A 26,667-nucleotide genomic window follows, 5' to 3' on the forward strand; every position below is an offset into this window, starting at 1 on the left:
ATCTGTATCTTTGGGGTAAATCCCCAGAAGTGCATTTCCTGGGTCTTAGAGTAGCTCTATTTTTAACTCTCTGAGGAACCTCCACACAGTTTTCCAGAGTGGCTGCACCAGTTCACATTCCCACCAACCGTGCAAGAGGGTTCCCCTTTCTCCACATCCTCTCCAACATTTGTGGTTTCCTGCCTTGTTAATTTTCCCCATTTTCATGGGTGTGAGGTGGTATCTCATTGTGGTTTTGATTTGTATTTCCCTGATGGCAAGTCATGCGGAGCATTTTCTCATGTGCATGTTGGCCATGTCTCTGTCTTCCTCTGTGAGATTTCTCTTCATGTCTTTTGCCCATTTCATGACTGGATTGTTTGTTTCTTTGCTGTTGAGTTTAAGAAGTTCTTTATAGATTTTGGATACTAGCCCTTTATCTGATAGGTCATTTGCAAATATCTCTCCCATTCTGTAGGTTGTCTTTTAGTTTTGTTGACTGTTTCTTTTCCTGTGCAGAAGCTATTAATCTTTTTTTTTCAGAAGCTATTAATCTTGATGAAGTCCCAATTATTCATTTTTGCTTTTGTTTCCCTTGCCTTCATGGATGTAACTTGCAAGAAGTTGCTGTGGCCAAGTTCAAAAAGGGTGTTGCCTGTGTTCTCCTCTAGGATTTTGATGGAATCTTGTCTCACATTTAGATCTTTCATCCATTTTGAGTTTATCTTTGTGTATGGTGACAGAGAGTGGTCTAGTTTCATTCTTCTGCACGTGGATGTCCAATTTTCCCAGCACCATTTATTGAAGAGACTGTCTTTTTTCCAGTGGATAGTCTTTCCTGCTTTGTCGAATATTAGTTGGCCAGAAAGTTGAGGGCCTATTTCTGGGTTCGCTATTCTGTTCCACTGATCTATGTGTCAGTTTTTGTGCCAATACCACACTGTCTTGAGGATCACAGCTTTGTAGTACGACCTGAAATCTGGCATTGTGATGCCCTCGGTTCTGGTTTTCTTTTTCAATATTCCTCTGACTATTCAGGATCTTCTCTGATTCCACACAAATCCTAAGATGACTTGTTCCAATTCTCTGAATAAATCCCTATCAAAATAGGGATTGCATTAAATGTGTAAATTGCCCTGGGTAGCATAGACATTTTCACAATATTAATTCTTCCAATCCATGAGCATGGAATGTTTTACGATCTCTTTGTGTCTTCCTCAATTGCTTTTAGAAGTGTTCTATAGTGTTTAGGGTATAGATCCTTTACCTCTTTGGTTAGGTTTATTCCTAGGTATCTTATGCTTTTGGGTGCAGTTGTAAATGGGATTAACTCCTTAATTTATTTTCCTTCAGCCTCATTGTCAGTGTATAGAAATGCCACTGATTTCTGGGCATTGATTTTGTATCCTGCCACGCTGCCGAATGGCTGTATGTGTTCTTGCAATCTTGGGGTGGAGTCTTTCGGGTTTTCTAGGTATAGTATCATGTCATCTGCAAAGATGGAGAATTTTGACTTCCTCTTTGCCGATTTGAATGCCTTTCATTTCTTTTTGTTGCCTGATTGCTGAGGCTAGGACTTCTAGTACTATGGTAAATAGCAACGGTGAGAGTGGAACATCCCTGTCTTGTTCCTGATCTTAGGGGAAAGGCTCCCAGTGTTTCGCCATTGAGAATGATATTTGCTGTGGGCTTTTTGTAGATGGCTTTTAAGATGCTGGAATGTTCCCTCTATCCCTACACTCTGAAGAGTTTTGATCAGGAATGGATGCTGTATTTTGTCAAATGCTTTCTCTGCATCTATTGAGAGGATCCTATGCTTCTTGTTTTTTCTCTTGTTGATATGATATCATGTTGATTGTTTTAACAGTGTTGAAAAAGAGTGTTGCATCCTGGGGATAAATCCCACTTGGCCATGGTGAATAAGCTTCTTAATGTATTGTTGGATCCTATTGGCTGATATCCTGTCGAGAATTTTTGCATCTGTGTTCATCAGGGATATTGGTCTATAATTCTCCTTATTGGCGAGGTCTTCGTCTGGTTTTGGAATCAAGGTGATGCTGGCCTCATAAAATGATTTTGGAAGTATTCCATCCCTTTCTATCCTTTGGAAAAGTTTTAGCAGCATAGGTATTATTTCTTCGTTAAATGTTTGATAGAATTCCCCTGGGAAGCCATCTGGCCCAGGACTTATGTGTCTTGGGAATTTTTGATGACTGCTAAAATTTCCTCCCTGGTTATTGCCCTATTCAGGTTTTCTATTTCTTCCTGTTCCAGTTTTGGCAATTTGTGGTTTTCCAAAAATGCATCCATTTCTTCTAGGTTGCCTAATTTGTTGTATCTCATAAACATTTTTAAAATTGTTTGAATATCCTTGGTATTGGTTGTGATCTCTCATTTTTCATTCATGATTTTATTAATTTGAGTCTTTTTTCTTTTTAATAAAGCTGACTAGGGGGTTTATCTATCTTATTAATTCTTTCAAAGAACCAACTCCGGGGTTTGTTGATCTGTTCTACAGTTCTTCTGGTCTCTATTTCATTGAGTTCTGCTGGAATCTTTATTATCTCTCTTCTGCTTGGTGTAGATTTTATTTGTTGCTCTTTCTCCAATTCCTTTAGGTGCGAGGTTAGCTTGTGTATTTGAGTTTTTTCCAATATTTTTTTTTCTCCAATATTTTTGAGGGATGTTTGTATTGTGATGAATTTCCCTCTCAAAATATGTATATATTTTATTGGAGTTCAATTTGCAACATATAGCATAACACCCAGCGCTCATCCCATCAAGTGCCCCCCTCAGTGCCCGTCACCCAGTCACCCCCACCCCCCGCCCACCTCCCTTTCCATCACCCCTTGATTGTTTCCCAGAGTTAGGAGTCTATCATGTTCTGTCTCCCTTTCTGATATTTCCCACTCATTTTTTCTCCTTTCCCCTTTATTCCTTTTCACTATTTTTTATATTCCCCAAATGAATGAGACCATATAATGTTTGTCCTTCTCTGATGGACTTATTTCACTCAGCATAATACCCTCCAGTTCCATCCACCTCGAGGCAAATGGTGGGTATTTGTTGTTTCTAATGGCTGAGTAATATTCCATTGTATACACACAAACCACATCTTCTTATTTTATTTTATTTTTAATAATAAATTTATTTATTTATATTTTATTTATTTATTTTGGCTCTTTGTTTTATTTTAATTCCAGTTTATTACCATACAATGTTACATTAGTTCAGGTGCACAATACAGGGCTTCAACACTTCCACACATCATCCAGTGCTCATCAGGACAGGTGCACTCCTTAATCCCCTCACTTGTTTCAGACACCTCCCCTCTTCTTCCCCTCTGGTAACCACCAGTTTGTTCTCTATCATCTGTTTCTTGGTTTGTTTCCCTCTCTTTTTTCCCTCATTGTTCATTTGTTTTGTTTCTTAAATTCCACATGAATGAAATTACAGTTTATTTGTCTTTTTCTGAGTTATTTGGCTTAGCATTACATACAATCCATGTTGTTAGTACATGTTGTAGGTACCATGTTGTAGGTACAATCCATGTTGTTAAAAATAGCAGGATTTTTTTTCGGTGACTAATATTCCATTGTATATAAATCACACATCTTTACCCATTGATCAGTTGATGGACAGACACTTGGTGTATTCATAATTTACGAGAGAAACATCTCCCTTCAGAAAGTTTTCCCACCTAACTCTGTACCATTATCACCTGTAAGTAACATCACTGATTCATTTCTTTACCTTTAATTCATTCTAGATAAATTTTGAATTAACTGTTCTATAATATTATACACTCTCTAACTTTTTTGTAATTTTCCCCATAAGCTTAAAGATTCTTCTATTGTAACTTCTCAAAAAGTGGTCATATGTATCTATGGTTCATCTTCTCCATCCAAATGCTTTCAAATATTCAAAGATTCATATTATCTAAAGGTTTCTTACAGATAACACAATTTCTTAAGTATAATTAATATACAAGGTTATATTAACTGTAATCATTCAATATAATGATTGAAATAATCATTCAACAACTCCATACATTTCTCAGTGCTCATCACAATAAGGGTACTCTTTTTTTTTAATAATAAATTTATTTTTTATTGGTGTTCAATTGGCCAACATACAGAATAACACCCAGTGCTCATCCCGTCAAGTGCCCCCCTCAGTGCCCGTCACCCAGTCACCCCCACCCCCCGCCCTCCTCCCCTTCCACCACCCCTAGTTCATTTCCCAGAGTTAGGAGTCTTCATGTTCTGTCTCCCCTTCTGATATTTCCTACCCATATCTTCTCCCTTCCGTTCTATTCCCTTTCACTATTATTTATATTCCCCAAATGAATGAGACCATACAATGTTTGTCCTTCTCCGATTGACTTATTTCACTCAGCATAATACTCTCCAGTTCCATCCACGTTGAAGCAAATGGTGGGTATTTGTCATTTCTAATGGCTGAGTAATATTCCATTGTACATAAATCACATCTTCTTTATCCATTCATCTTTCGATGGACACCAAGGCTCCTTCCACAGTTTGGCTATTGCGGACATTGTTGCTAGAAACATCGGGGTGCAGGTATCCCGGTGTTTCACTGCATCTGTATCTTTGGGGTAAATCCCCAGCAGTGCAATTGCTGGGTCGTAGGGCAGGTCTATTTTTAACTCTTTGAGGAACCTCCACACAGTTTTCCAGAGTGGCTGCACCAGTTCACATTCCCACCAACAGTGTAAGAGGGTTCCCCTTTCTCCACATCCTCTCCAACATTTGTGGTTTCCTGCCTTGTTAATTTTCCCCATTCTCACTGGTGTGAGGTGGTATCTCATTGTGGTTTTGATTTGGATTTCCCTGATGGCCAGTGATGCGGAGCATTTTCTCATGTGCTTGTTGGCCATGTCTATGTTTTCCTCTGTGAGATTTCTGTTCATGTCTTTTGCCCATTTCATGATTGGATTGTTTGTTTCTTTGCTGTTGAGCTTAATAAGTTCTTTATAGATCTTGGATACTAGCCCTTTATCTGATAGGTCATTTGCAAATATCTTCTCCCATTCTGTAGGTTGTCTTTTAGTTTGTTGAGTGTATCTTGTGCTGTGCAGAAGCTTCTTATCTTGATGAAGTCCCAATAGTTCATTTTTGCTTTTGTTTCTCTTGCATTCATGGATGTATCTTGTGAGAACCAGGAGTTGGTTCTTTGAAAGAGTTAATAAGATAGATAAGCCTTTGCCAGCCTGGGGCAGCCCGGTTGGCTCAGTGGTTTAGTATTGCTTCCAGCCCAGGGCCTGATCCTGGAGACCCAGGGTTGAGTCCTGCGTCAGGCTCCCTGCATGAAGCCTGCTTCTACCTCTGTCTGTATCTCTCTCTCACTCTCTCTCCCTCTCTCTCTCTCTCTATTTCTGTGTGTGTGTCTGATGAATAAATAAGTAATATTAAAAAACCATTAGCCAGCTTTATTAAAAAGAAGATAGAAAAGACTCAAATTAATAAAATCATGAATGAGAAAGGAGATATCACCAACAATACCAAGGAAATACAAACGATTTAAAAAATTTATTATGAGCAGCTATTGGCCAAAAAATTAGGCAACATAGAAGAAATGGACGCAGTTCTGGAAAACCACAAACTACCAAAAGCGGAGCAGGAAAAATAGAAAACCTGAACAGGCCGATAACCAGGGAGGAAATTGAAGCAGTCATCCAAAACTTCCCAAGACACAAAAGTCCAGGGCCAGATGGCTTCCCAGGGGAATTCTATCAAACGTTTAAAGAAGAAACCATAATACCTATTCTACTAACGCTGTTTGGAGAGAAAGAGATGGAGTACTTCGATATTCGTTCTATGAGGCCAGCATCACCTTCATTCCAAAACCAGACAAAGACACCACCATAAAGGAGAATTACAGACCAATATCCCTGATGAACATGCATGCAAAAATTCTCAACAACACTGGCCAATAGGATACAACAGTACATTAAGAAAATTATTCACCAAAAAAAAAAAAAAAAAAAGAAAATTATTCACCATGACCAAGTAGGATTTATTCCCGGGACACAAGGCTGGTTCAACACTCGTAAAACAATCAATGTGATCCATCATATCAGCAAGAGAAATACCAAGAACCATAGGATCCTCTCACTAGATGCAGAGAAAGCATTTGACAAAATACAGCATCCATTCCTGCTCAAAACTCTTTAGAGTGGAGGGATAGAGGGAACATTCCTTAACATCTTAAAACCCATCTACGAAAAGCCCACAGCAAATATCATTCTCAATGGGGAAGCACTGGGTGCCTTTCCCCTAAGATCAGGAACAACACAGGGATGTCCACTCTCACCACTGCTATTCAACATAGAACTGGAAGTCCTAGCCTCAGCAATCAGACAACAAAAAGACAGTAAAGGCATTCGAATTGTCAAAGAAGAAGTCAAACTCTCCCTCTTCGCCGATGACATGATATTCAACACAGAAAACCCAAAAGCCTCCACCCCAAGATTGCTAGAACTCATACAGCAATTTGGTAGCGTGGCAGGATACACAATCAATGCCCAGAAATCAATGGCATTTCTATACACTAACAATGAGACTGAAGAAAGAAATTAAGAGTCAATCCCATTTACAATTGCACCCAAAAGCATAAGATACCTAGGAATAGACCTCACCAAAGAGGTAAAGGATCTATACCCTAAAAACTACGGAACAGTTTGGAAAGCAATTGAGGAAGACACAAAGAGATGGAAAAATATTTCATGCTCATGTATGGAAGAATTAATATTTTGAAAATGTCAATGTTACCCCGGGCACTTTACACATTTAATGCAATCCCTATCAAAATACCATGGACTTTCTTCAGAGAGTTGAAACAAATTATTATTATTATTATTATTTTATTATTTTTTTTTTTTTATTTTTATTTTTGGAACAAATTATTTTAAGATTTGTGTGGAATCAGCAAAGACCCTGAATAGCCAGGGGAATATTAAAAAAGAAAACCATAGCTGGGGGCTCACAACGCCAGATTTCAGGTTGTACTACAAAGCTGTGGTCATCAAGACAGTGTGGTACTGGCACAAAAACAGACACATAGATCAATGGAACAGGATCTATGAAGAGAATCCAGGAGAATCCAGAAATGTACCCTCAAGTTTATGGTCAATTAACATTCGACAAAGCAGAAAAGACTATCCACTGGAAAAAACACAGTCTCTTCAATTAATGGTGCTGGGAAAATTGGACAGGCACATGCAGAAGAATGAAACTAGACCACTCTCTTGCACCATACACAAAGATAAACTCAAAATGGATGAAAGATCTAAATGTGAGACAAGATTCCATCAAAATCCTAGAGGAGAACACAGGCAACACCCTTTTTGAACTTGGCCACAGCAACTATTAAAATTTTTTTTTTTCACAGCCAACTATTTGTATATGTTTTTATTGGAGTTCAATTTGCCAACATATAGCACAACACCCAGTGCTCATCCCATCAAGTGCCATCCCCAGTGCCGGTCACCCAGTCATCCCGTCCCCCCACCCACCTCCCCCCTCCACCACCCTATTTGTTTTCCAAAGTTAGTAGTCTCCCATGTTTTGTCACCCTCATTGATATTTCTCACTCATTTTCTTTCCCTTCCCCTTTATTCCCTTTCACTATTATTTATATTCCCCAAATGAATGAGACCATATAATGTTTGTCCTTCTCTGGTTGACTTATTTCACTCACCATAATACCCTCCAGTTCTAACCATGATGGTGGGTATTTGTCGTTTCTAATGGCTGAGGAATATTCCATTGTATACATAAACCACATCTTCTTTATCCAATCATCTTTCGATGGACACCGAGGCTCCTTCCACAGTTTGGCTATTGCGGACATTGTTGCTATAAACATCGGGGTGCAGGTGTCCCAGTGTTTCACTGCATTACAGATGCTATCTTAAGAGAAGTTTGGATTCTGTCTGCCAGTCCTTCACCAGGGTTTCTGCACATTGGGTGCTTGTGGGTGGTCAGATGTGTTCACGCACATGCCGCTGGTGTGAATGTGGGAGCCCCTGCCTGGGCTGCGTGTAGGGTGGCCCTGCAGCAGAAGGGTTGACGGGCTCCCAGGGAAACCATCTGAACCAGGGCTTCCTCTGGGAGCAGAGGTTCTTTCTGGAATGTCTGCGTTTCTCCTCAGTCCTCTGGCCTGTGTAAACCTTCCAGCTCTGTGGGGGTGGTTCTCCTAAAAAGTGAAACTTCATGTTACATTTATTTACATAGAATTATACAATATACAAATATACAATATTTCTGAAATTGTGTTTAATAGATAAACTTCCCTTGTCATTTCTTGTCTTGTGTACTTTTGGTCTCATATCTTCATTAGATTAGTGATTTCTTGTTTTTTGATTTTTTTTTTTTTGAAAACCAGATTTTGAGAATGTTGGTATTTTCCTGGCATTTGGCACATGGACTTCTGCTTTCATCTTCTTAGTTCTTTCTGTGTGTGCACTTTCAGCTCACATCTTCCAATCGTCATGGTGGAATTCTAGGCACTTACAAAATCTTGGGTATTGGGGGATCTGACCAGGTGAGACAATGGCCCTCCACCTGCCAGGCTTTAGTTGCCCTTGGACGCCAGCACTTGTGTGGCCATCCCCTCTGGATGGCCAGCTGGGTCTATGCTTCTCACCCTGACACGGCCACCAAGCACCAACTGATGGATACACTCTGTCTCCGTGAGGGAGCCTGTGCTCTGGGTGGACAGATGACACAGGATTTCTGGAATGCTCGCTTGGTAAACCTTTAATATCTTACCAAATCCAGCCCAGAGCACTGAGCCCTCTCTTCTGTTCGGAGACCCGGCCCCATATCAGGGCCTGGCTGGTGGCCCTCGCCTTGCTCAGGTGTGTGGAAACCTGAGAGGCTGAGCTGGACGGGGGCAGAGGTTGCGGGCCGTAGCCCTCACAAGGTTGACAGGACAGCCAGCATGGTCACAGGGATGCTGATGGTGGCCCCCAGCATGGGGGAGAGGGCCGGGAGCGGCTGAGAAGGTGGGGGTGTGTTCTTTATGTGATAATGGATCCATTTTGAGAAATAGGAGACTCGAGTGTAAACCGCAGGGTACATAGGGTATGTGCAACCGCGGCCCCAGCTCACTATTCCAACCTGCAACCAGGTATGGTTGAGTTCACAGACGAGTGGACCCCCAGAGTCACCCTGGAAGAGAAGAGGGGTTTCCTGTGAGTGGGGCATCTGGGTCTGCAGCCTCCTCCACGAGGGGAGTCCGGGCACCCCACCCACTCAGCCCCACCTCGCCAGGACCGAAGCTCTGCTGCAGGTGGAATGTCCTGCCAGCAGAGGGTGGGTGGCACCCGTTCCAGGGCCGACAGAAAGCAGACGTGCAGCCCTGCACTGTTCCAGCAGCATGGGAGCCCAGAGGGCACTGGGCATTGTCTGCGGCCTCACAAGCCATCCTAGGCTCTCCCACCTGGCTGAAGGCCTTGTGGTGATGTGCTTCTGAACCCTGTAGGGGATGGGCCATCTGGGACTAACACCCACCCAGAGTGCCCCCTGGCTCAAAGGAGAGACACATCTGAGAGCCCCAGGCTCGGCCAGGGCCCCTCAGTGGGATGCACCTCGCACACCGTCTTGACGTTCCTGATGTCCCCAGCACACAGCATGTCCAACATAATATACGACAGGTGTCCGTAGAGCAGCTGGCACAGTGGCAATGAGATGAGAGGCATCTGCGCCTCCTGCAGGTGGTCTGTGACATAGCCTGCCGGGAAGGAGTGTAGACCCAGTGAGAGGACCCCAGGGCGCCTCTGCTCACCCTGCGGCTCCCCCCTTGCTCCTGCCCTCCACACAGCTCTGTCTGCACTGGGGCATCAGACTTCAGTCAGCGAGTGTGACTACAAGTGACACGTGATTCTTCCTATGGGAGCCAAAGAGCCATCCTCTCCCGCTGCTACTGCAGGAGCCCCTGTCAGCCGACGGGCACAGGCACTGGTTCCAGAACCCCATGCTCTCCTGGCCAGTATGCACGTGAGCCCCCTGCTCTGGGCCCGGCTCCAGCTGGACAGGAGCTGTTTGCACAGACTGCTTATTTGGGGGAAGGCATGGCACCTCCCCAAGGGGCTTCCAGGGAGTCGGTTTTGGAGCTAATGGATGTGGACCTGGAGGAGAGACACCAGAAAGCAGAGGTCAGCAGTGTTAGTGGTTGCTGCTGGCTGCGCTAACAGGGTGGTGTCACGAGAGGAGCCTCAGGAGAGGTGGATGGTGCAAATGGGAATGGATATCAGTGGAGAGAGCACTACTGGAAGAGGCTGCTGTGATGAGTACTAGGGAACGCTTGGCCCTCCAGGCCCGTTAACCACCTGCCCGAGGCCTCCACCTGCCCCCCCTCCACGTGGAATAACTGGGAGTGTGCTCTTTCCTGCCACAAATACTGGCTGACATGTCTGCACAGGGGCAGCAGGCAGTGGGGCTGTAATCTGGGGAACAGAGGCAAGGCCTGGGGTACCCCATCCCCCTGTAGGGGCACTTCCCAGGCCATAGCATGAGGAGGCCCACAGGCAGCTGGACCCCCAGGGGGACACCAGAAGAAGGACTTTCCAGAGAAGAGGTGAGGGCCCCGGTGCCCTCAGGCTGCTGCTGGGCCCTGAGCCATGCATGCAGAGGGTAGAATCCAATGGGGTGGGCAGAGGGCGCCAGCATGGACCCCACAGCCCCCTGATCTCACAGGGGCCTGGGATGTTGAGTTCCCTCCAACTGCCCAGGACAATGGTGCACATAGAGCACAGGCGGCATTCACTCCCCATTGTGCACACACAGCTGCCAGTGCCCCATAGAACCCGGTGGACAGGGGACAGAGAGATGAGCCTGCATCAACTGCTCTGCCTCTGGTAGAGTGCACGGGAAGGTAGATGTGTGTGGGGCGAGGTCACAACGATTCCAATGACTTCCATAGGAGTGGCTAGGGTGCTAGCTCAGAACGCTGGGAAACCAGGTGAGAGGTTTGTATGCACTGGTAGGTCTGTGTCCTGAGCATCCACTGGGAGCCCACGAGACAACAGCAGAGGCAGGGGAGGGGGTCAGAGGGAGAGCCCCTCGATGTGAGGGTCCAGGGGACAGCCAGCTGTTGCTACAGAGCCACAAAAGCACAGCCTGCTTCTTCCTCCCACAGAACAGGAGCCTTCTGCCGGCTTGGAGGGCAACAGGCATTTTTGCCCCAGGATGCAGCATGGAGCGCGGCTGTCCCCGACGTGGCAGGTGGAGTGTGCAGGCCTGTCTCCAGTGGGGCCCATGGCATGTCCTGAGACCAGGGCTGGACCAGGGGCACTCAGGCTCCTGCCCCCCAGCACCAGCCTAGCAGTAGTGCCAAGAACAGCCGTTTCCCTCCGCAGCCAGGCAAGAACGTGCTGCGGGTGTGCAGAATTGCTGCGGGGAAAGGTGCAGCAGGGACAGAGAATGCCCGTTGGCCAGCAGCCCCCATGAGGCTCCTGGGCCTCTGGTGTATGAAAGCAGCTAAGCACCAGGAGGGCCCACGAGTGAGCTCAAAGTTCTCACCAGACTCCAGGCCACTAATAATGCCACGTCCCACCAGTGGAGGTCAAGCTTGGGGCGCACAGGCTTTAGTCCTAAATGTCCTCCTGTAATGTTTGGCATTCAACAAAAATGTAATAGACACACAAGCATGCACACACTTACATATGAACTCACACATGCATGCATGCATAACCCACCACCCCACATGCACGCACACACGTGTGCAGACTCACACACACCAGCTCCTATGTACACATGCATGTATTCACACTCACCAGCCCACATTCACACACGTGTACACATAAGCATACCTATACCCGCATGCACATGCATGCACACATGTGCACACATTCACACACACCCCAAATGTGCACACACACATACTAGCCCATATATTCACATACATGTGTACACACATATTCACACCCAGCACCCACATGAATGTGTACACACATGCACACCACCACATGCACACACTTATGTGTGCACATGTTCATAGACACCATGCATGTGCATACCCACCACCCCACACACATGTGCACACATGCACTCACACTCACATGCACCCATGGCCATCCCCACCCACCATGCTCACACATCCTCATGTTAGGATCACATTGTTGAAAGCGGGAAGTGTGAATCTGTCCAGCTTTGGTCTTCTTTCCCAAGACAGTTCTCACTATTTCAATTCCATACTAACTTGAGAGTCAGCTTCTCCGTTTCTGCAGAAAAGCCAGTGGCTGTGATGGAGTTTGCACTGATGTGTGGGTCACGCTGGTGCAGTAGACCTCTTCCAGCCCACAAACATGAGCTGCCTAAACATTTATTGAAGTTTTTAAAAATCTCTCTGGGTGATGTTTCATAGTGTTTGACTTACAGGTCTTTCCCTTCCTCAGGTAACCTTACACATAGGTCGCTTTTCTTTTGCATGATGCAGAATTGCATCCTTAATGTCTCTTTGTGATCCTTCCCTGAAGGTGTGTAGAAACCCAGCTGATTTCCATGTGTTCAATCTTGTACTCTGCATCTTTGCTTAAACTGTTTCTTGTCTGTAGCAATTGGTTTTGTGTGTTTTTAGGATTCTTTGGAATGTTCCATATGTATGATTATGTCATCTGTGCAGAGAGATAGCTTTTATTTCATTTCCAACTGGGGTGACTTTTATTTCTTCTTCTTCTTCCTAATTTAACTGTCTGGAGCTTCTGGTACAACACAAAGTACCAGTGGAGAGAGTGGGATTCCTATCCTGTTCCTGGGTTTTCAGTTAGCTGCCCCATCTTCCTCCACCGAGTACAGTGTGAGCTGTGTGTTGTTCGTAATGCTCTGAGTCGTGCCGAGGACATACACTCTATTCCTAGTTTTCTGACAGTGGATCCTGTCAGATGCTTTCTCCGTATTGCTCAAGATGAACATGTGGGTTTCCCCCTTTACTCTTCTAGTGTGGTGTGTCACCCTGGTTAATGCTTGTACATTGAATGGCCTCTGTCCTCCTGGGACAAATACCACTTCATCAGAGTGTATCATTATTTAATGTGCTGTTGAATTCAGTTTGCTAGTGTTTTGTTGAGGATTTTTACATTATGTTCATGAGGGATAGTGTCTGTAACTTTCTTTTCTTGTGCTTTCTTGTCTGGCTTTGGTATCAGTGTTGTGTTGGCTCCATAGAATGAGGGGAAGTGTGTCCCCTCCCCCTTCTTTTTCAAAGAGTTTGAGAAGAATTGATGTTAATTTTCTTTAAATGTTTGGTAGTATTAATCAGGGAAGAAGCCATCTTGTCCTGCATTTTTATTGTTGAGACGTTTTTGAATACTGAATCACTTACTCATTCAGTATTTTGATTTCTTCTGGAGTCAGTTTTGGTAATTTGAGTGTTTCCAGGAATTTTTCTATTTCATGTGGGTTATCAAATTTGTTGGCGTAGTTATCTGTAGTTTTCTCTTGTGACTCTTTTATTTCCATGATGTCAACAGTGATGTTCTTTCATTTTTGTAGTCAGTCTGGCTAAACGTTTGTAACTTTTATTGATCTTTTCATGTAACTGTTTGGCTCAGTGACTCTTTATTTCATTTTTTTTTTGTGCTCTTGTTCTTGTTATTTTGTTCCTTCTGCTAGCTTTGGGTTTAGTTTGTTCTTCTTTCTATAGTTCCTTAAGTCATAAGGTCAAGTTACTTACTTGAAGTATATCTTCTTTTAATAAATGTAGGTATTTATAAAAGAATAAATGCTACAGCTATAGTTTTTCCCCTTAGCACTGCTTTTGTTGCATCTCTTAAATTTGGTATGTTGTCTTTCCTTTCTCTTTCTTTTCTTTTTCTTTTCTCTTATCCCCAAGTATTTTATGATTTCCCTGGTGATTTTTTTTTCCTTTGATCCATTGGTTATTTAAATGTGTTATTTACTTTCAACAATTTTGTGAGTTTTTGTTTTATATTATTTTCTTGAAGGTTTTATTTGTTTATTTGAGAAAGAGACAGAGATAGAGTGAGCACAAGCAGGGGGAGTGGCAGGCAGAGGGAGAAGCAGACTTTCCGCTGAGCAGGGGTCCCGATGTGGGACTCAATCCCAGGACCCTGGGATCATGGCCTGAGCTGAAGGCAGACGCTTAACTGACTGAGCCACCCAGGTGCCCTGTTTTCTTTATATTATTGATTTGTTTCATCCTTTTTAAAAATATATTTTATTTATTTATTCATGAGAGACAGAGAGAGAGAGAGAGAGAGGCAGAGACAGAGGCAGAGGGAGAAGCAGGCTCCCTGCAGGGAGCCCGATGCGGCACTCAATCTTGGGACCCCAGGACCCCAGGACCACACCCAAGCTGAAGGCAAACGCTCAACTGCCCAACCACCCAGGCATCCCGATCTTTGTTTTATTCTGTTGTGGTCATAGAAGATACTTTGTATAATATCTACCTTTTAAAATCTACTGAGACTTCATTTGTGTACTAACATGGGGTCTATCCTAAAAAACATCCAAAGTACACTTGAGAACATGTGTGCAGCTATTGCAGGGTAGGTGTCTGTGCATGTCTGTCAGAGCTGGTTGGTGTGCTGTGCTGTTTAAGTCCTCAATCTCCTTACTTATCTTCAGTCCATTCCTGAGAGAGGCATACTGAAGTCCCCAACCACTATCATAGAGCTGCGTATTTCTCCCTTTAGTTCTGCCATTTGTTGTTTCATATATTTTGATGGTTTGTCATTAGGTGTGTGTTTATCATTTTTATATCTTCTTGCTGTATTAAACCTTTTATTAATCCATAATGTGCTTTTTTGTCTTTTATAATCTTTTTTGTTTTAGGGTCTATTTTATCTGATATTATTAGTATAGCCACTTTGTTCTCTTTTGGTCACTATTTACATGGACATCTTTTTCTGTCCTTCCATTTTCAACTTATTGGTGCCTTTACATCTCAAGTGAGTCTTATCACAAAGTTGGATCATGTATTTTTATCCTTTCTTTTAATTTCTGTCTTTTGATTGGAGAGTTTAATCCATTTACATTTATAGCAATCGTTGATAAGAAGAGACTTACTTCTGTTTCTTCTGGTGCTGCTTCTTTTCTTTATGTGCTATAGCTTTTTGTCCCTCATTTCCTGCATTTCCATCTTCTTTGGTGTTTAAATGATTTTTTTTTGTAGTGAAATGTTTATTTTTATTATTTTTTAAAGATTTATTTATTTATTTATTTATTTATTTATTTATTTATTCATTCATGATAGACATAGAGAGAGAGAGAGACAGAGACACAGGAGGAGGGAGAAGCAGGCTCCATGCTGGGAGCCCGACGCGGGACTTGATCCCGGGACTCCAGGATCGCCCCCTGGGCCAAAGGCAGGTGCCAGACTGCTGAGCCACCCAGGGATCCCTGTAGTGAAATGTTTAAATTCCTTCTTCATTTCATTTTGTGTATATTCTATAGCTATTTTCTTTGTTACTGTGGACATTATTTCAAACATCCTGAAGTTTATAAGTTCTATTTTGAATTTATAGCATCCTAACCTCAATAACATTTTTCTTTTTTTATTTACATTTTTTTAACTTAAATTCAATATGCCACCATATAGTATAACACCCAGTGCTCATTCCATCAATTACATTTTTTAATTAAGTAAATCAGACATTAACCTGGTATAAGATATCATATAAGAAAGGTATAACCTTTCTTAACCTGGTATAAGCTATCAAGCTAAAGTCTCCAGGCCAGGCCACAAACTTATAGTAAATTATTAGAAGCATTTTCATTACAATAGAAAGCAGGAAAAGGAAACCTAGCATCATTTCTAATTGGAGGTTCAACTACTGCAATAACATATATATATATATATATATATATATATATATATATATATATAGGAAAGGAAGAGATGAAACAGTCTTTATTTGAAGGAAATATGATTTTTAAATAAAAAATCAATCGACAAGCTATTAAAAGTGAAGTCTATAAGGTGGCTGCAAAGATCAATATGCAAAAATCAACAACTATGACTGATCATCAAATACAATTAAAAAGAATGTTTTCAATAACTAAAAATTCTAAGGTACTAGGTATAAACCTAGAAAGAAAATATGAGGTCATTATGGAGAAAACTAGAATAACAAATCGATTTTTAAAATCAGTTTAACAAGGTTTCCCATTTGAATTCAGAATCTTAAAGAAAACTCTGTTTTGAAATTTGTGTTCTTAGTACTCTAAATATTAATTCTACACTCAGAACAAATGTAACTGCTTCTCTGTGTACAATGAAGATAGCCAGGGACAAAACAACACTGCATGCTGACAAAGAAACTGATGGTGATTGATGGGTGGGGATTCCAGTCTCCAGATCCCTGCACCCCCATAACTGACATAATTCTTCCTTCCCTGTAGTGACATAGAGCCATCATCCTATGCAAGCTCCAATAAAGGAACTGACCCCTTAACTCTCTTACCTTGTGGGGAGATGAGTCCCCATCCTGTAGCCCAGCAAGTAACATTATGAAGGTTCACATCTGGGGGTGCGATGCAAACAGGGAGCACAGAGTCAGAAAACACAATGCGAGATTTCAGCTGCACCAGGGCGATGTCACCTCCAACAGGGTGGTACAGTTGGTATGTAGGGTGCACGATCACCTTGTTCACCTCAAACCACTGGGTGTGATTGCTGGCAAACCTGAGGTCCACCAGGCCGACATACATGTCAAAAGCCACAATGTTCTTATCCCTGTGGGGACACAGAACAAAGACACAGTGACTTGAGCATCTTGCACGTGGGAAGCAAGGGCACTGTCCATTCACAGGCCTAGGGAGGACTGGAGCATGGCGGCCTCAGTCTCCAGGCTCTCAGCCAGGATATGGAGAAGCAAGTTCCTTGCAGCACACAGAACCTGGTTGTCTGGTGGAATTGCTCCCAAAGAAGTCCTGACATGGGCCAATGGAGGATTCAGAGACTCATCCTGACCTGCTGGTCACCAGCAGCCCAGGATGGTGAACCTGTCAGGTGAGCTGCCCCTAAGGCAGGTCCTTCCTTACTTCTTGTCCTACGATATATCTCAAGGAATCCATGGCCCTGAGGAGCCCTTGGCCCTATCCAAGGAGCGGCTGCAGTGGAAGGAGCTATGTCTGGGCCCCATTCTCTTCCCCATCTCTGACAAGTCACAGCTGATGCAGCCTGCGTGGTCCATCCAGCGGCCCTGGGCCTCCAAGGACATGGCATCTGGCCCTGCCCACTCACCTATCGAAGCAGTGGGCTGCCGACAGGATCCAGTACTCACTGATGATGGACCCTCCACAGATGTGGAAGCCTCTGTAGTGCACGCTCACCTGCCATGGCCACTTCCTCTCCAGGACATCCACGCCCCCCACAATCTTCCCCTGTATGTAACGGCGACCACAGGCTGAGGAGAAAGCAACAGAGCCTGTGAGGAGCAGCAGTGGCAAGGTGGGCAGGGCACAGACATAGAGTAGTTGGGAGGCGTTGGGAAGGGGAGGTCCAGCAAAGGGGGGAGGAAGGGAGGGCAGAGGAGTGTGGGAGAGGGGCGGAAAGGGGAGGAGAGGAGAGGAGAGGAGGGGAGCGGGGAGAGGCAGGAAAGGGGAAGGCAGAAGGGAGGGGAGGGGAGGGGAGGGGAGGGGAGAGGGGCTGAGGAGGGGAGGGTGAGGACTGGAGAGGGTTGGGGAGGGGAGGGGAGAGGGCAGGGGAGGGCAGGGGAGGGCCGGCGCAGGTCTCTACCGCGGGGAGAAGGAAGCCCCGGGCTCGCCGCCAGGACTTTGGCCCCGGGCCGGGAGGGGTCCTACCCACGTTCACGTTCACGTTCACGTTCACGTTCACGTTCACGTTCAAGGCAACGACCTTGCTCAGGGGGCGTCCGTGGGCCCCGGGGGCAGCCTGGGCAGGGGGCAGGAGGAGCAGGAGCAGAAGCAGGCGGGGGGCCGCCGGCGGGGATGCTCCGAGCGGGATGCGTGGGTCACGCAGCAGGGCAGCCATGAGGGGGAGGGTCCTGGGGAGCGAGCCCGTGGGACCTGGGGCGGCGCCGATGTGTGACGCCACCAACTTGCGACACCAGCGACGCGCGTGACGGCGCCAAGGTGCGACGCCGCAGGGCACGCGATGGCCCCAGGCGCTCCGAGGGCGACGACACCAAGGAGCACGTGAGGAAACCCCAACCACCTGCCTGGGCAGCTTCACCTCGTACACCTGGTGGTGGCCCCTGCCCCGCCCCCGCCCCCGCCCCCGGCGCCCCGGAGTCCCCAGGCAGCTCACAACCTCCTGTGCCCCATCACAGAGCTGGCTTCGTGGTCTCCCGGCGCCTCCCTCCGCAACCGGCCCCCCGGGGGCTCCGCCCTCCCCGGTGTTCCCCGTCCTGGACCCCTCGCTTCCGACCCCCCGTCTCAGGGGCCCCTTAGAATGCACATCCTGGCTCACTTGGGTGGGCTGTGGTTCCCACAGCAGGGCTGTTCTGGCCTGTCCACTTGTTTCCCAGATGACAGGACGCCATCGGGCGCCCTGAGCGGAGGCTTGGGATGGGAAGGAGCTGCTCCTGCTCCGGGTGGGCAGAGGAGCTTCCCGGGGTCCTTCCTGCCTTCCTGCCGGAGGGCGTGGAACCATAGCTTCTCCACCAGGAGTGACGTTCCTGGGGGACACTTGGTCATGTCTGGATACACTGTTGATCACCGTGGTGGGCGTGGGATGCTGGCATCTAGTGGGGGGTTCAGGGATGCAGCTAAACATCCTGTAATTCTCAGGCCGCCCTTCCAGATCCAAACGTCAATAAGGCTGAGTTGAGATACCTTGGGCTGCAGGCTCCCCAGGGACCGCTGTCCTGTGGGGTGAGGCTGAAAGCTGGCCTTCTATGGGTGCACTCAGCGTCTGCAGCACCTGCTGGGAGACAGAGGGTGCAGCGAGTCTCATGTTTGCCTCGAGAATAGACAAGATGGTTAGAAGGTTTCCATCGCGTTGGGCCACTCTTTCCTGTGGCTTTAGTGCGGGCTATTGCGAGTGTTGGTGTTTCTGGTTGCAGGCTTCTACACCCAGCTTGGACACATGGGAGGAAGGAACAGCCCAGGGAGCTCCCAAGGGGCGGTTGTTCAAGTCCTGTGGTGCCTGTCTAGTCTATGTGTCTACTCTGCACAGTCCTGTGATGTGTGACTCGTGTTGTGGTGAGTAGTGGGAGGAGCAGAATGGAATGTGTTCATCATTCTTGTCTGAACCTGAAGGAACTTCTCCCAGCTGAGTTAGTTTCTTCCAAACTGCTATTTTCACTTGATGGATTTGGTGTTTAATTTCTGTGTTTGAGGCTTTCCTTTGATGTCTGCTATTCCTTTGTCTTCCAACTGAAATTAAGACTGCTGGAGTGAAAAGTGATTGGAAACTCTGGGGTGTGGGCAGTGCTGGGTGAGTCATGGGAGCAACTGATGTCACTACCTTCAGGACATTCCTCTAAGCTTGTCAGCTTCTCCAGATGACCCCAAATTCCTTCCTGAATGTCAGGGATCTTACGCAGGTTCTGACAGCTCAAGTAGAGGTTGTTGTATCTTAACATTCCGCATTAAGTATATATACCATCTCCTAACCTAATTTTAGCATTCAGGGCCCTAAATTGTGGATTGCCTGTGTTACTCTCAAAGAAAACAGAACTCCAGATTTCTGCAATAGTCCATGAGGCCCATTAGCCCAGAGGTATGGAGTGGGGTGAAGACTTAGGGATGTGGCTGCTTCTCAGTTACTGCCCGACATTCCTGGGTTTACCATTTCCTTCCACAGTCACATCTAGACACACTGCTTCTTGTTGAGGATTCTTTATTGTAGATCAGGATGTTTTCCACTTTCTGTTAGGTCAGGTATTACTTATAGATCTGCCATCCACCTGATCAAAACCTTTTTTTTTTTTACTAAGATATAATTTATACACAGTAAAATTGATCCAGTCATGAAAGTTTTGACAAATGCTTGCAGTCATGTTGCCACCACAATCAAGCTATAGAAGAGTTCCACTGTCTTCCCAGTTCCTTTGAGCCCCAGTAGAGTCCTTCTTCCCATAATGCCTTGAAACAACTATTCTAGATTTCCACCCACATCGTTTGCCTTTCCCAGAATGTCATATCCAGTCTTGTAATTATAGGTTCCCTTACTTAGCAGAATGCATTTGAGATCCATCCATGTGATGGCCAGTAAAACTGACTGGGCCTCAAAATTTCTGTTCTGAGACTTTTAAACTATGAATTTAACTAACTCTCTAGTACTTATGGGACTGTTTAGGCTATTGGTTTCTTTTTGAGGGAGTTTTGGTACTTTGTACCTTTCAAACAAATTGTCCATTTCACTTGAGTTATTAACTTATGGCTGTAAAGTTGTTAGAAAATATTCTCTCATTATCATTTCAATGCCTGTAGTAATGACCCTCTTCTGTTCCTGATGTTGGCAGCTTCTAACTAGCTACTGTTTGATTTATGAAGGCCATTGTCTATTTGTATGCTACTTTACTGAATTTTCATCCATTTGTGATAGCTTCACATTGATTATTTTTTAGTTATTGTGTTCTAAGAGCTCTTTGTATATTCTTGGTACTGGTATCATCAGATCTATGATCTGCAAATACTTTCTCACAGTAGGTTGGCTGTCTTTTCACCTTTTTGAATGTGTTCTATGACACACAAGATTTTTAACTTTAAAGAAGCCCAATTTATTCTGGCATTTGTACTTTCAGTGTCATATCTAAGGAGTCACTACTTAACCCAAGGTCATTAAAAGTTACTCCTATGTTTTCTTCTAAATGTTTTATAATTTTAGCTCATATGTAGGCCTGTAATCCATTTTGAGTTAAATTGGAGTATGGTGTGAGGTAAGGTCCAGATTCATTATTTTGCATGTGGATATACAGTTGCCTCAGCACCATTTATTGAAAAGACTATTTTTTTTTCCATTGATTCTCTTGGAACCCTGTCAAAAAACGATCGGCCATAAATGTAAGAGTTTATTTCTGGACACTTGATTCTGTTCTATTGATGTGTATTTTGATTCTTATGCAAGTTCCACACTGCTTCAACTATAGTAGTTTTGTAATAAGTTTGTCATTACAAAATTAAGTCCTCCAACTTTGTTTTTCTTTTTCAAGACTGTTTTGTCTATTCTGAGTCCTTTTTCATATGAATTTTAAGGTCAGCTTGTAAATTTCTAAGAAAACCAAGCTGAAATTTTGATTAGGCCTGCAATGAATTTGTAGATCAACTTGGGGAGTATTACCATCTGTGATGGTTTGAATTGTGTCCACCGCCCCCCCAACAGATGTTTAAAACCTTTCTTCCAATACCTAAGAATTGGAAATAAGGTCATTGCAGATGTAAAGTTAAAATGAGGTCGAACTGGAGTATCCTTTTTTTTTTCTTATAATAAATTTATTTTTTATTGGTGTTCAATTTGCCAACATACAGAATAACACCCAGTGCTCATCCCATCAAGTGCCCCCCTCAGTGCCCATCACCCATTCACCCCCACCCTCCTCCCCTTCCACCACCCCTAGTTCGTTTCCTAGAGTTAGGAGTCTTTATGTTATCTCTCCCTTTCTGATATTTCCCACACATTTCTTCCCTCTTCCCTTGTATTCCCTTTCACTATTATTTATATTCCCCAAATGAATGAAAACATATATTTGTCCTTCTCCGATTGACTTACTTCACTCGGCATAATACCCTCCACGAACTGGAGTATCCTTGATCCAAAATCACTGGTGTCGGGATGCCTGGATGGCTCAGTGGTAGAGCGTTTGCCTTCAGCCCAGGGCGTGATCCCGGAGGCCTGAGATCGAGTCCCACATCGGGCTGCCTGCATAGCCTGCTTCTCCCTCTGCCTGTGTCTCTGCCTCTCTCTGTGTGTCTCTCATGAATAAATAAAAATAAAACCTTAAAACAAAAAACAATTCATTAAAAAAAAAAAACAAAATCACTGGTGTCTTATGAGAAGATGAGAGAGAGGTATACAGGGAGAAGATGGTCGTGTTAAGGTGCAGAGACAAAAATCTCTGGAGGCAGAGATTGGAGGGAGTGATGCATCTACAAGTGAAGGAATGTCAAAGATTGCCAGAATCCACGAGAAACCAGGACATGGAGATAGACTACCTCAGAACCCTCAGATACAGTGAGCCCTGTTGACACCTTGATTTTGGACTTCTGGGCTCCAGAACTGTGAGAGAATACATTTCTGTTGTTGTAAGTGAAACATGTGCTACTTTGTAATGGCAGTCCCAGGAAACTAGTACAGATTTTGATACCAGGACTGGGGTCTGGTAAGTTTGAAATCTGAAAGGCAGATTGAAGGCATGGATATCCAAGCAGGTGTTGAAGTTAAGGTTTGCAGTTTGCAGTCTGCAGTGTATGTGGGCAGGCTGGAAATGCAGGCAGGATTTGTATGTGGCAGTCTTAAGGCAGAACTCCTCCAGGATACCTCAAGATTTTGCTCCGAAGGCCTTCAAGTGACCAGGTTATGTCCACTCATATCCAGGGTAATCTCTCCTTTACTTAAAGTAAATGGATTGTAAATATCGATCGCATTTACAAAATACCTTTATAGCAACATCTAGAGAACATCTGAGCAAACAGTTGGACACCATAACTTAGCTCAGTTGACACATAAAATTGACCATGACAGTCCATTACTTGTCAATTCTGCATCCATACACATCCCTTTAATACATAATATATAAATAAACACAATAATGAAGTCATATTTCCATCTAAGATGATAGAACCATCCTGAGCATATGAAAATGCACTAACCCTTTTCCCAGGAGAGGATGCAAAGTCCATGGGTGACATTCATGCTTCTCCCTGATGCCCAAGACATACATACATTCTTAACAAAATGAGGAAAAAATACTAATAACAACTAAAGTTTCTGCAAATGGTCACATGGTCCTTGCTGATATCACATTCCATATCTCTTTGCCCTCAGCAAGCACCCATGGCTCTTGATCTGGTGAGATGACTCAAATCTTCCTTCCTACAGGACCTGTGCCATTAGTGTCACCTGAATTGTGGTGTTTGTTTTCCACTGATTTAATCAAGGGTTTGGACATGCTGGAGACACCCTGAGACATCACCTGCGTTCCAGAGTACTCTCCCTCACCTCCACTATGAACAGGCAGTTGATTTCCTTTTGGTGTAGTTGCTCTTCATTTTCTTCATATTTTGTTAGGGTTGCTAATAATGGCTTCACTTTCTTTCCTGAGTTGGCTTGTGCTTGGCCAGTTTTGCTAAATCACACTGATTCTTTAGAGTTGACCTATATATTTAAATTATCAAGAAGGGATGGTTTTAAACCATCCTTTGTCAGTTCCTCAGGCTATGTTCTCCTGTGCAGTAATTTTGATACTGGGTTGTGCAGTGGCTTAGTTGCATCATGGGAAATGCATCTGGGAAGAAATGTAATTTGTTGGTGAAGGGTATATATATCTATTCATTGTGAATATTATGCATCCATAAACTCTTATTTCTAAGGGTTTCTATGAGAAATACCAGTGTGATGCAATGCGTGTGTAACACAAGTCTCTGTTACCGAAATCCCATACTGATGGGATTTTGCTTGGTGTTTCTTCTTTCATGGCTTCCCTGGTTCCTCTTGTTAAACGAGGAGGGACGTCCGTGCTGCTGTTCTGTGACATTTGTGGCCTCATCTGAAAGGCTTGTGCTCAGTTCCCCATTCTCGTTTCAAGCTGCATGTTTCTGTTCTCACGTGGGGCTGCCAGTACAGACTCTATCCACTTGTGCAAAGGAACCAGAGTCCTGGTGACACAAATCCATGTGCAGAAACACTTAATGTGGGGCCTCTTATCTCCCAAGCTTCCAAGGAATCTATCAGTATCTCAGAGGTAATTACCATTCAGTGAAGACTGTTCTTTTGCATCTGATCCCTGGGAATCCTGCATCCTATGTGTTGTCCTACAGGACCACTGCCCTCAAGGCCCTTCATATCAGTGTCTTTCCTTCAGGAGGTCTGATACCCTGAACTTTCCCTCAGCTCCACCCCAGGCCCCAGGCTGGAACCTGCCCCTTGGACTTCCATGCAATTGGCAGAAGGTAAAGAGCATTTGGAGAAGAATGGCATCCAATTTGAGAAGGCAAGAGCATGGGGAACCCCTCCATGGGAGGAAGGTCTTGAGGAAGGGGATGATCCTTTCACTTCATGGTGAAGTGAAGAACATGGTTGCTTGGTGTGGGATGTGCCCACAGAGCCAAAGCCCACATTCCTGTTGGTTGGGTGCAAAAGGTAGGTGGGAGACAGCTCTCCAGAGGCGTGTTGACCCATTCCGTGTGGCTAGCAACACCAATGAAATATACTGACGTAGCATGTTTTCATTTATCCTGGGGCAGTTTAAGACAGGTCATCATTCCAATTTGTAGCAGTTTTCTGTAAGTATAGCACCCTGGAAAGAAAGACGGAGTTTGTTCTGAGCTGGGAATTGGAAAGGGCTGGGCTTGCCTGCCTCCTGCAGCCACAACTTGGGTTGTGGGTCCGGCCAGCCCCTGCATGTGTGGCGAGCAGACCCTCTGCCCTGAGACATGTCCTAGCCCTCCTTCTGCTCACAGAATGCTCCCAGTCCAGAGGTAATGCTCCTCTGCTAAGGAGTCACCAACACTGCTCTGCAGACCCAGAAGCCCCAAGAGATAAAGAAGAGCTGGATAAGTGAGGACACATGGAATCATGTCTGCCCAAGGTCTAATAGGCCAGGGGTGCCCATGGCCATGTTTCCTCTTCCTTTACACCATCCTGCTCTAACAAACTTATGATCTTGAGATGCTCTCAGTAGTGATGGGCACCCCTGGCTGGTGGGGAGGATGCCTTTTCTGCCTGCCCTTCCTTGTTCCAGGTGAATCTTTGCAGGTGTGTCCTCATCATCCAGGCCAGTGTGAAATGTTACATACTTAGACTCAAATCCAATATCCTGTTGGACAAAGCAGTCTCTGAAAAATGAAAGCATTTCAGAACCATTAGCTTTCACCTCTCATTTCTGCTACAACATCCCTACTTGTAGTGGCACTGCTTCACAAGACCCCTTTGTTCTGTCCTCTTGGCACATGGCATGTCGTCTTGAACTCTTCCAGGGGAGGACTATAAAATGTGCTACAGTGAGCACCAGGACACATATGCATTTCAGTATCCTGTAGAATCTTACTTAAGCCTGTTGGAAGAAGGGTTTAGGGCTAGCAGTTAGGAAGACCTGAGGAAACTATCAAGTGTAAACAACAAGTCAGAAAAGTGAATTATGGATTGGGAAAGGATGTAAAGCATACTATTGGCAACATTCAGTATGGATCAGGGCTTTGTAATGTACCTGCTCTTGATGGAGACGCTCAAAGAGCTTACCATCTCACTTCTGCACAGGATTCATGGAAATGGTCAGGGTTGAGGTAGAAAGGGAACAGTGCTCACCCAGAGAGCTAGAAACATGTATCAATAGAACAGGGTTAACAGGAATGATGAAGCAACCTCTCCTAATCTGGATTGTACAGGGAGTGACCCAGGTTCTCCCCAGGGTCATACAGAATGGTGATAGCATCTCTTTTAGTACTGATTATACAGTGAATACCACTAGGTGTTCTTCATTTATGGTAATGTTTTCCATGTCTTTGTTGTCAGCCTTTTTTAGCATCTCTTCTTCAAGTTAGGGGAGTTTTGTCTTTTAGCCTTAGTAAGCTTTTTAATCATGTATTTTTAATGGTTGTTATTAAATCCCCTTCTACTCTTTTGAAAAGAACTTGTTTTTTTTTAAAGATTTTATTATTTATTCATGAGAGACACAGAGAGAGAGGGACAGAGACGTAGGCAGAGGGAGAAGCAGGCTCCATGTAGGGAGCCCAACGTGGAATTTGATCCTGGGACTCCAGGATCACACCCTGAGCCAAAGGCAGATGCTCAACTGCTGAGCCACCCAGGCGTCCCCATGAACTTGTTTTTTAAATTGTATTCATGTAAGTTTTAGGTCCCCACCCAGGGACCCCCTAATGAGCTGTTAAAAACAAATGAATGGAGAGATATCCAGAGTTCATGGATACAAAGGCTTAATGTTAAAAATGTACCTGTCTCTAAATCCACCCATGGGCCTAATGTGAATTTAATCAAACTATGACCTTGCAATTACTTGAGTGGCATGGCATGGCATGGCAGACAGTAATGGGTTCCCAAAGTTGTCCACATCCTAATCCCCATGTACTGTAAAAAATGTGCCTCCCATGGTAAAAGGGACTTTGCAGGTGTGATTAGGTTAAGTGCTGGGATGGGGATATCTTCATGTAGTATCCACATTGGCCCAGTGTGAAAACACAAGGGTCCTTACACAAGATAGGTAGGAGGATTCATGTTAAGAGAAGGCAATGTAACCATGGAAGTAGAGATTGAGTGATATGGTCATTGGCCAAGGCATGTGGTAGCCTCTGGAAATTGGAAGCAGCAAGGAATGGGTTCTCTTCCAAGAAGAATTAGTCCTGCAGACACAATTGTTGATTGTAGCCCCATGAGACTCACTTCAGACCCCTGACCCCAGAACTGTCAAAGATAAATATGTTTTAAGCCATGCACATACATACACAAGTCTGGAATAGTTTTTAAAGTGCACTAAAGACTGGTCTTAAAGTTATAATTCATGTGGAAGGGTGAAATCAAATAAAAATAAGACAATTTCCATTCAAATATCAAATC

General features: G+C 44.5%; 1 protein-coding gene across 3 annotated transcripts; it reads right to left on the bottom strand.

The window, feature by feature from the left end:
- Positions 1-8,302: 8,302 nt before the first annotated feature.
- Positions 8,303-18,020, bottom strand: PRSS38 (serine protease 38). 3 transcript variants are annotated; one of them, XM_025454912.3, is made up of 5 exons: positions 17,775-18,020; positions 17,215-17,377; positions 16,433-16,704; positions 9,605-9,738; positions 8,303-9,176 (listed from the first exon to the last, which is right to left on the bottom strand). In XM_025454912.3, the coding sequence occupies exons 1-5, from the start codon at positions 17,962-17,964 to the stop codon at positions 8,922-8,924; spliced, it is 1,014 nt and encodes a 337-aa protein (XP_025310697.1). In that variant the 5' UTR covers positions 17,965-18,020; the 3' UTR covers positions 8,303-8,921. The 3 variants fall into 3 exon arrangements, with proteins under 3 accessions (XP_025310697.1, XP_025310698.1, XP_025310696.1); XM_025454913.3 differs by having other exon boundaries at positions 9,596-9,738; positions 17,304-17,377; positions 17,710-18,020; XM_025454911.3 differs by having other exon boundaries at positions 9,596-9,738; positions 17,775-18,019.
- Between the last annotated feature and the right edge of the window lie 8,647 nt (positions 18,021-26,667).

The sequence above is a fragment of the Canis lupus genome, chromosome 14 (assembly GCF_003254725.2).
Source record: "Canis lupus dingo isolate Sandy chromosome 14, ASM325472v2, whole genome shotgun sequence".
In the NCBI taxonomy this organism is placed as follows: domain Eukaryota; kingdom Metazoa; phylum Chordata; class Mammalia; order Carnivora; family Canidae; genus Canis; species Canis lupus.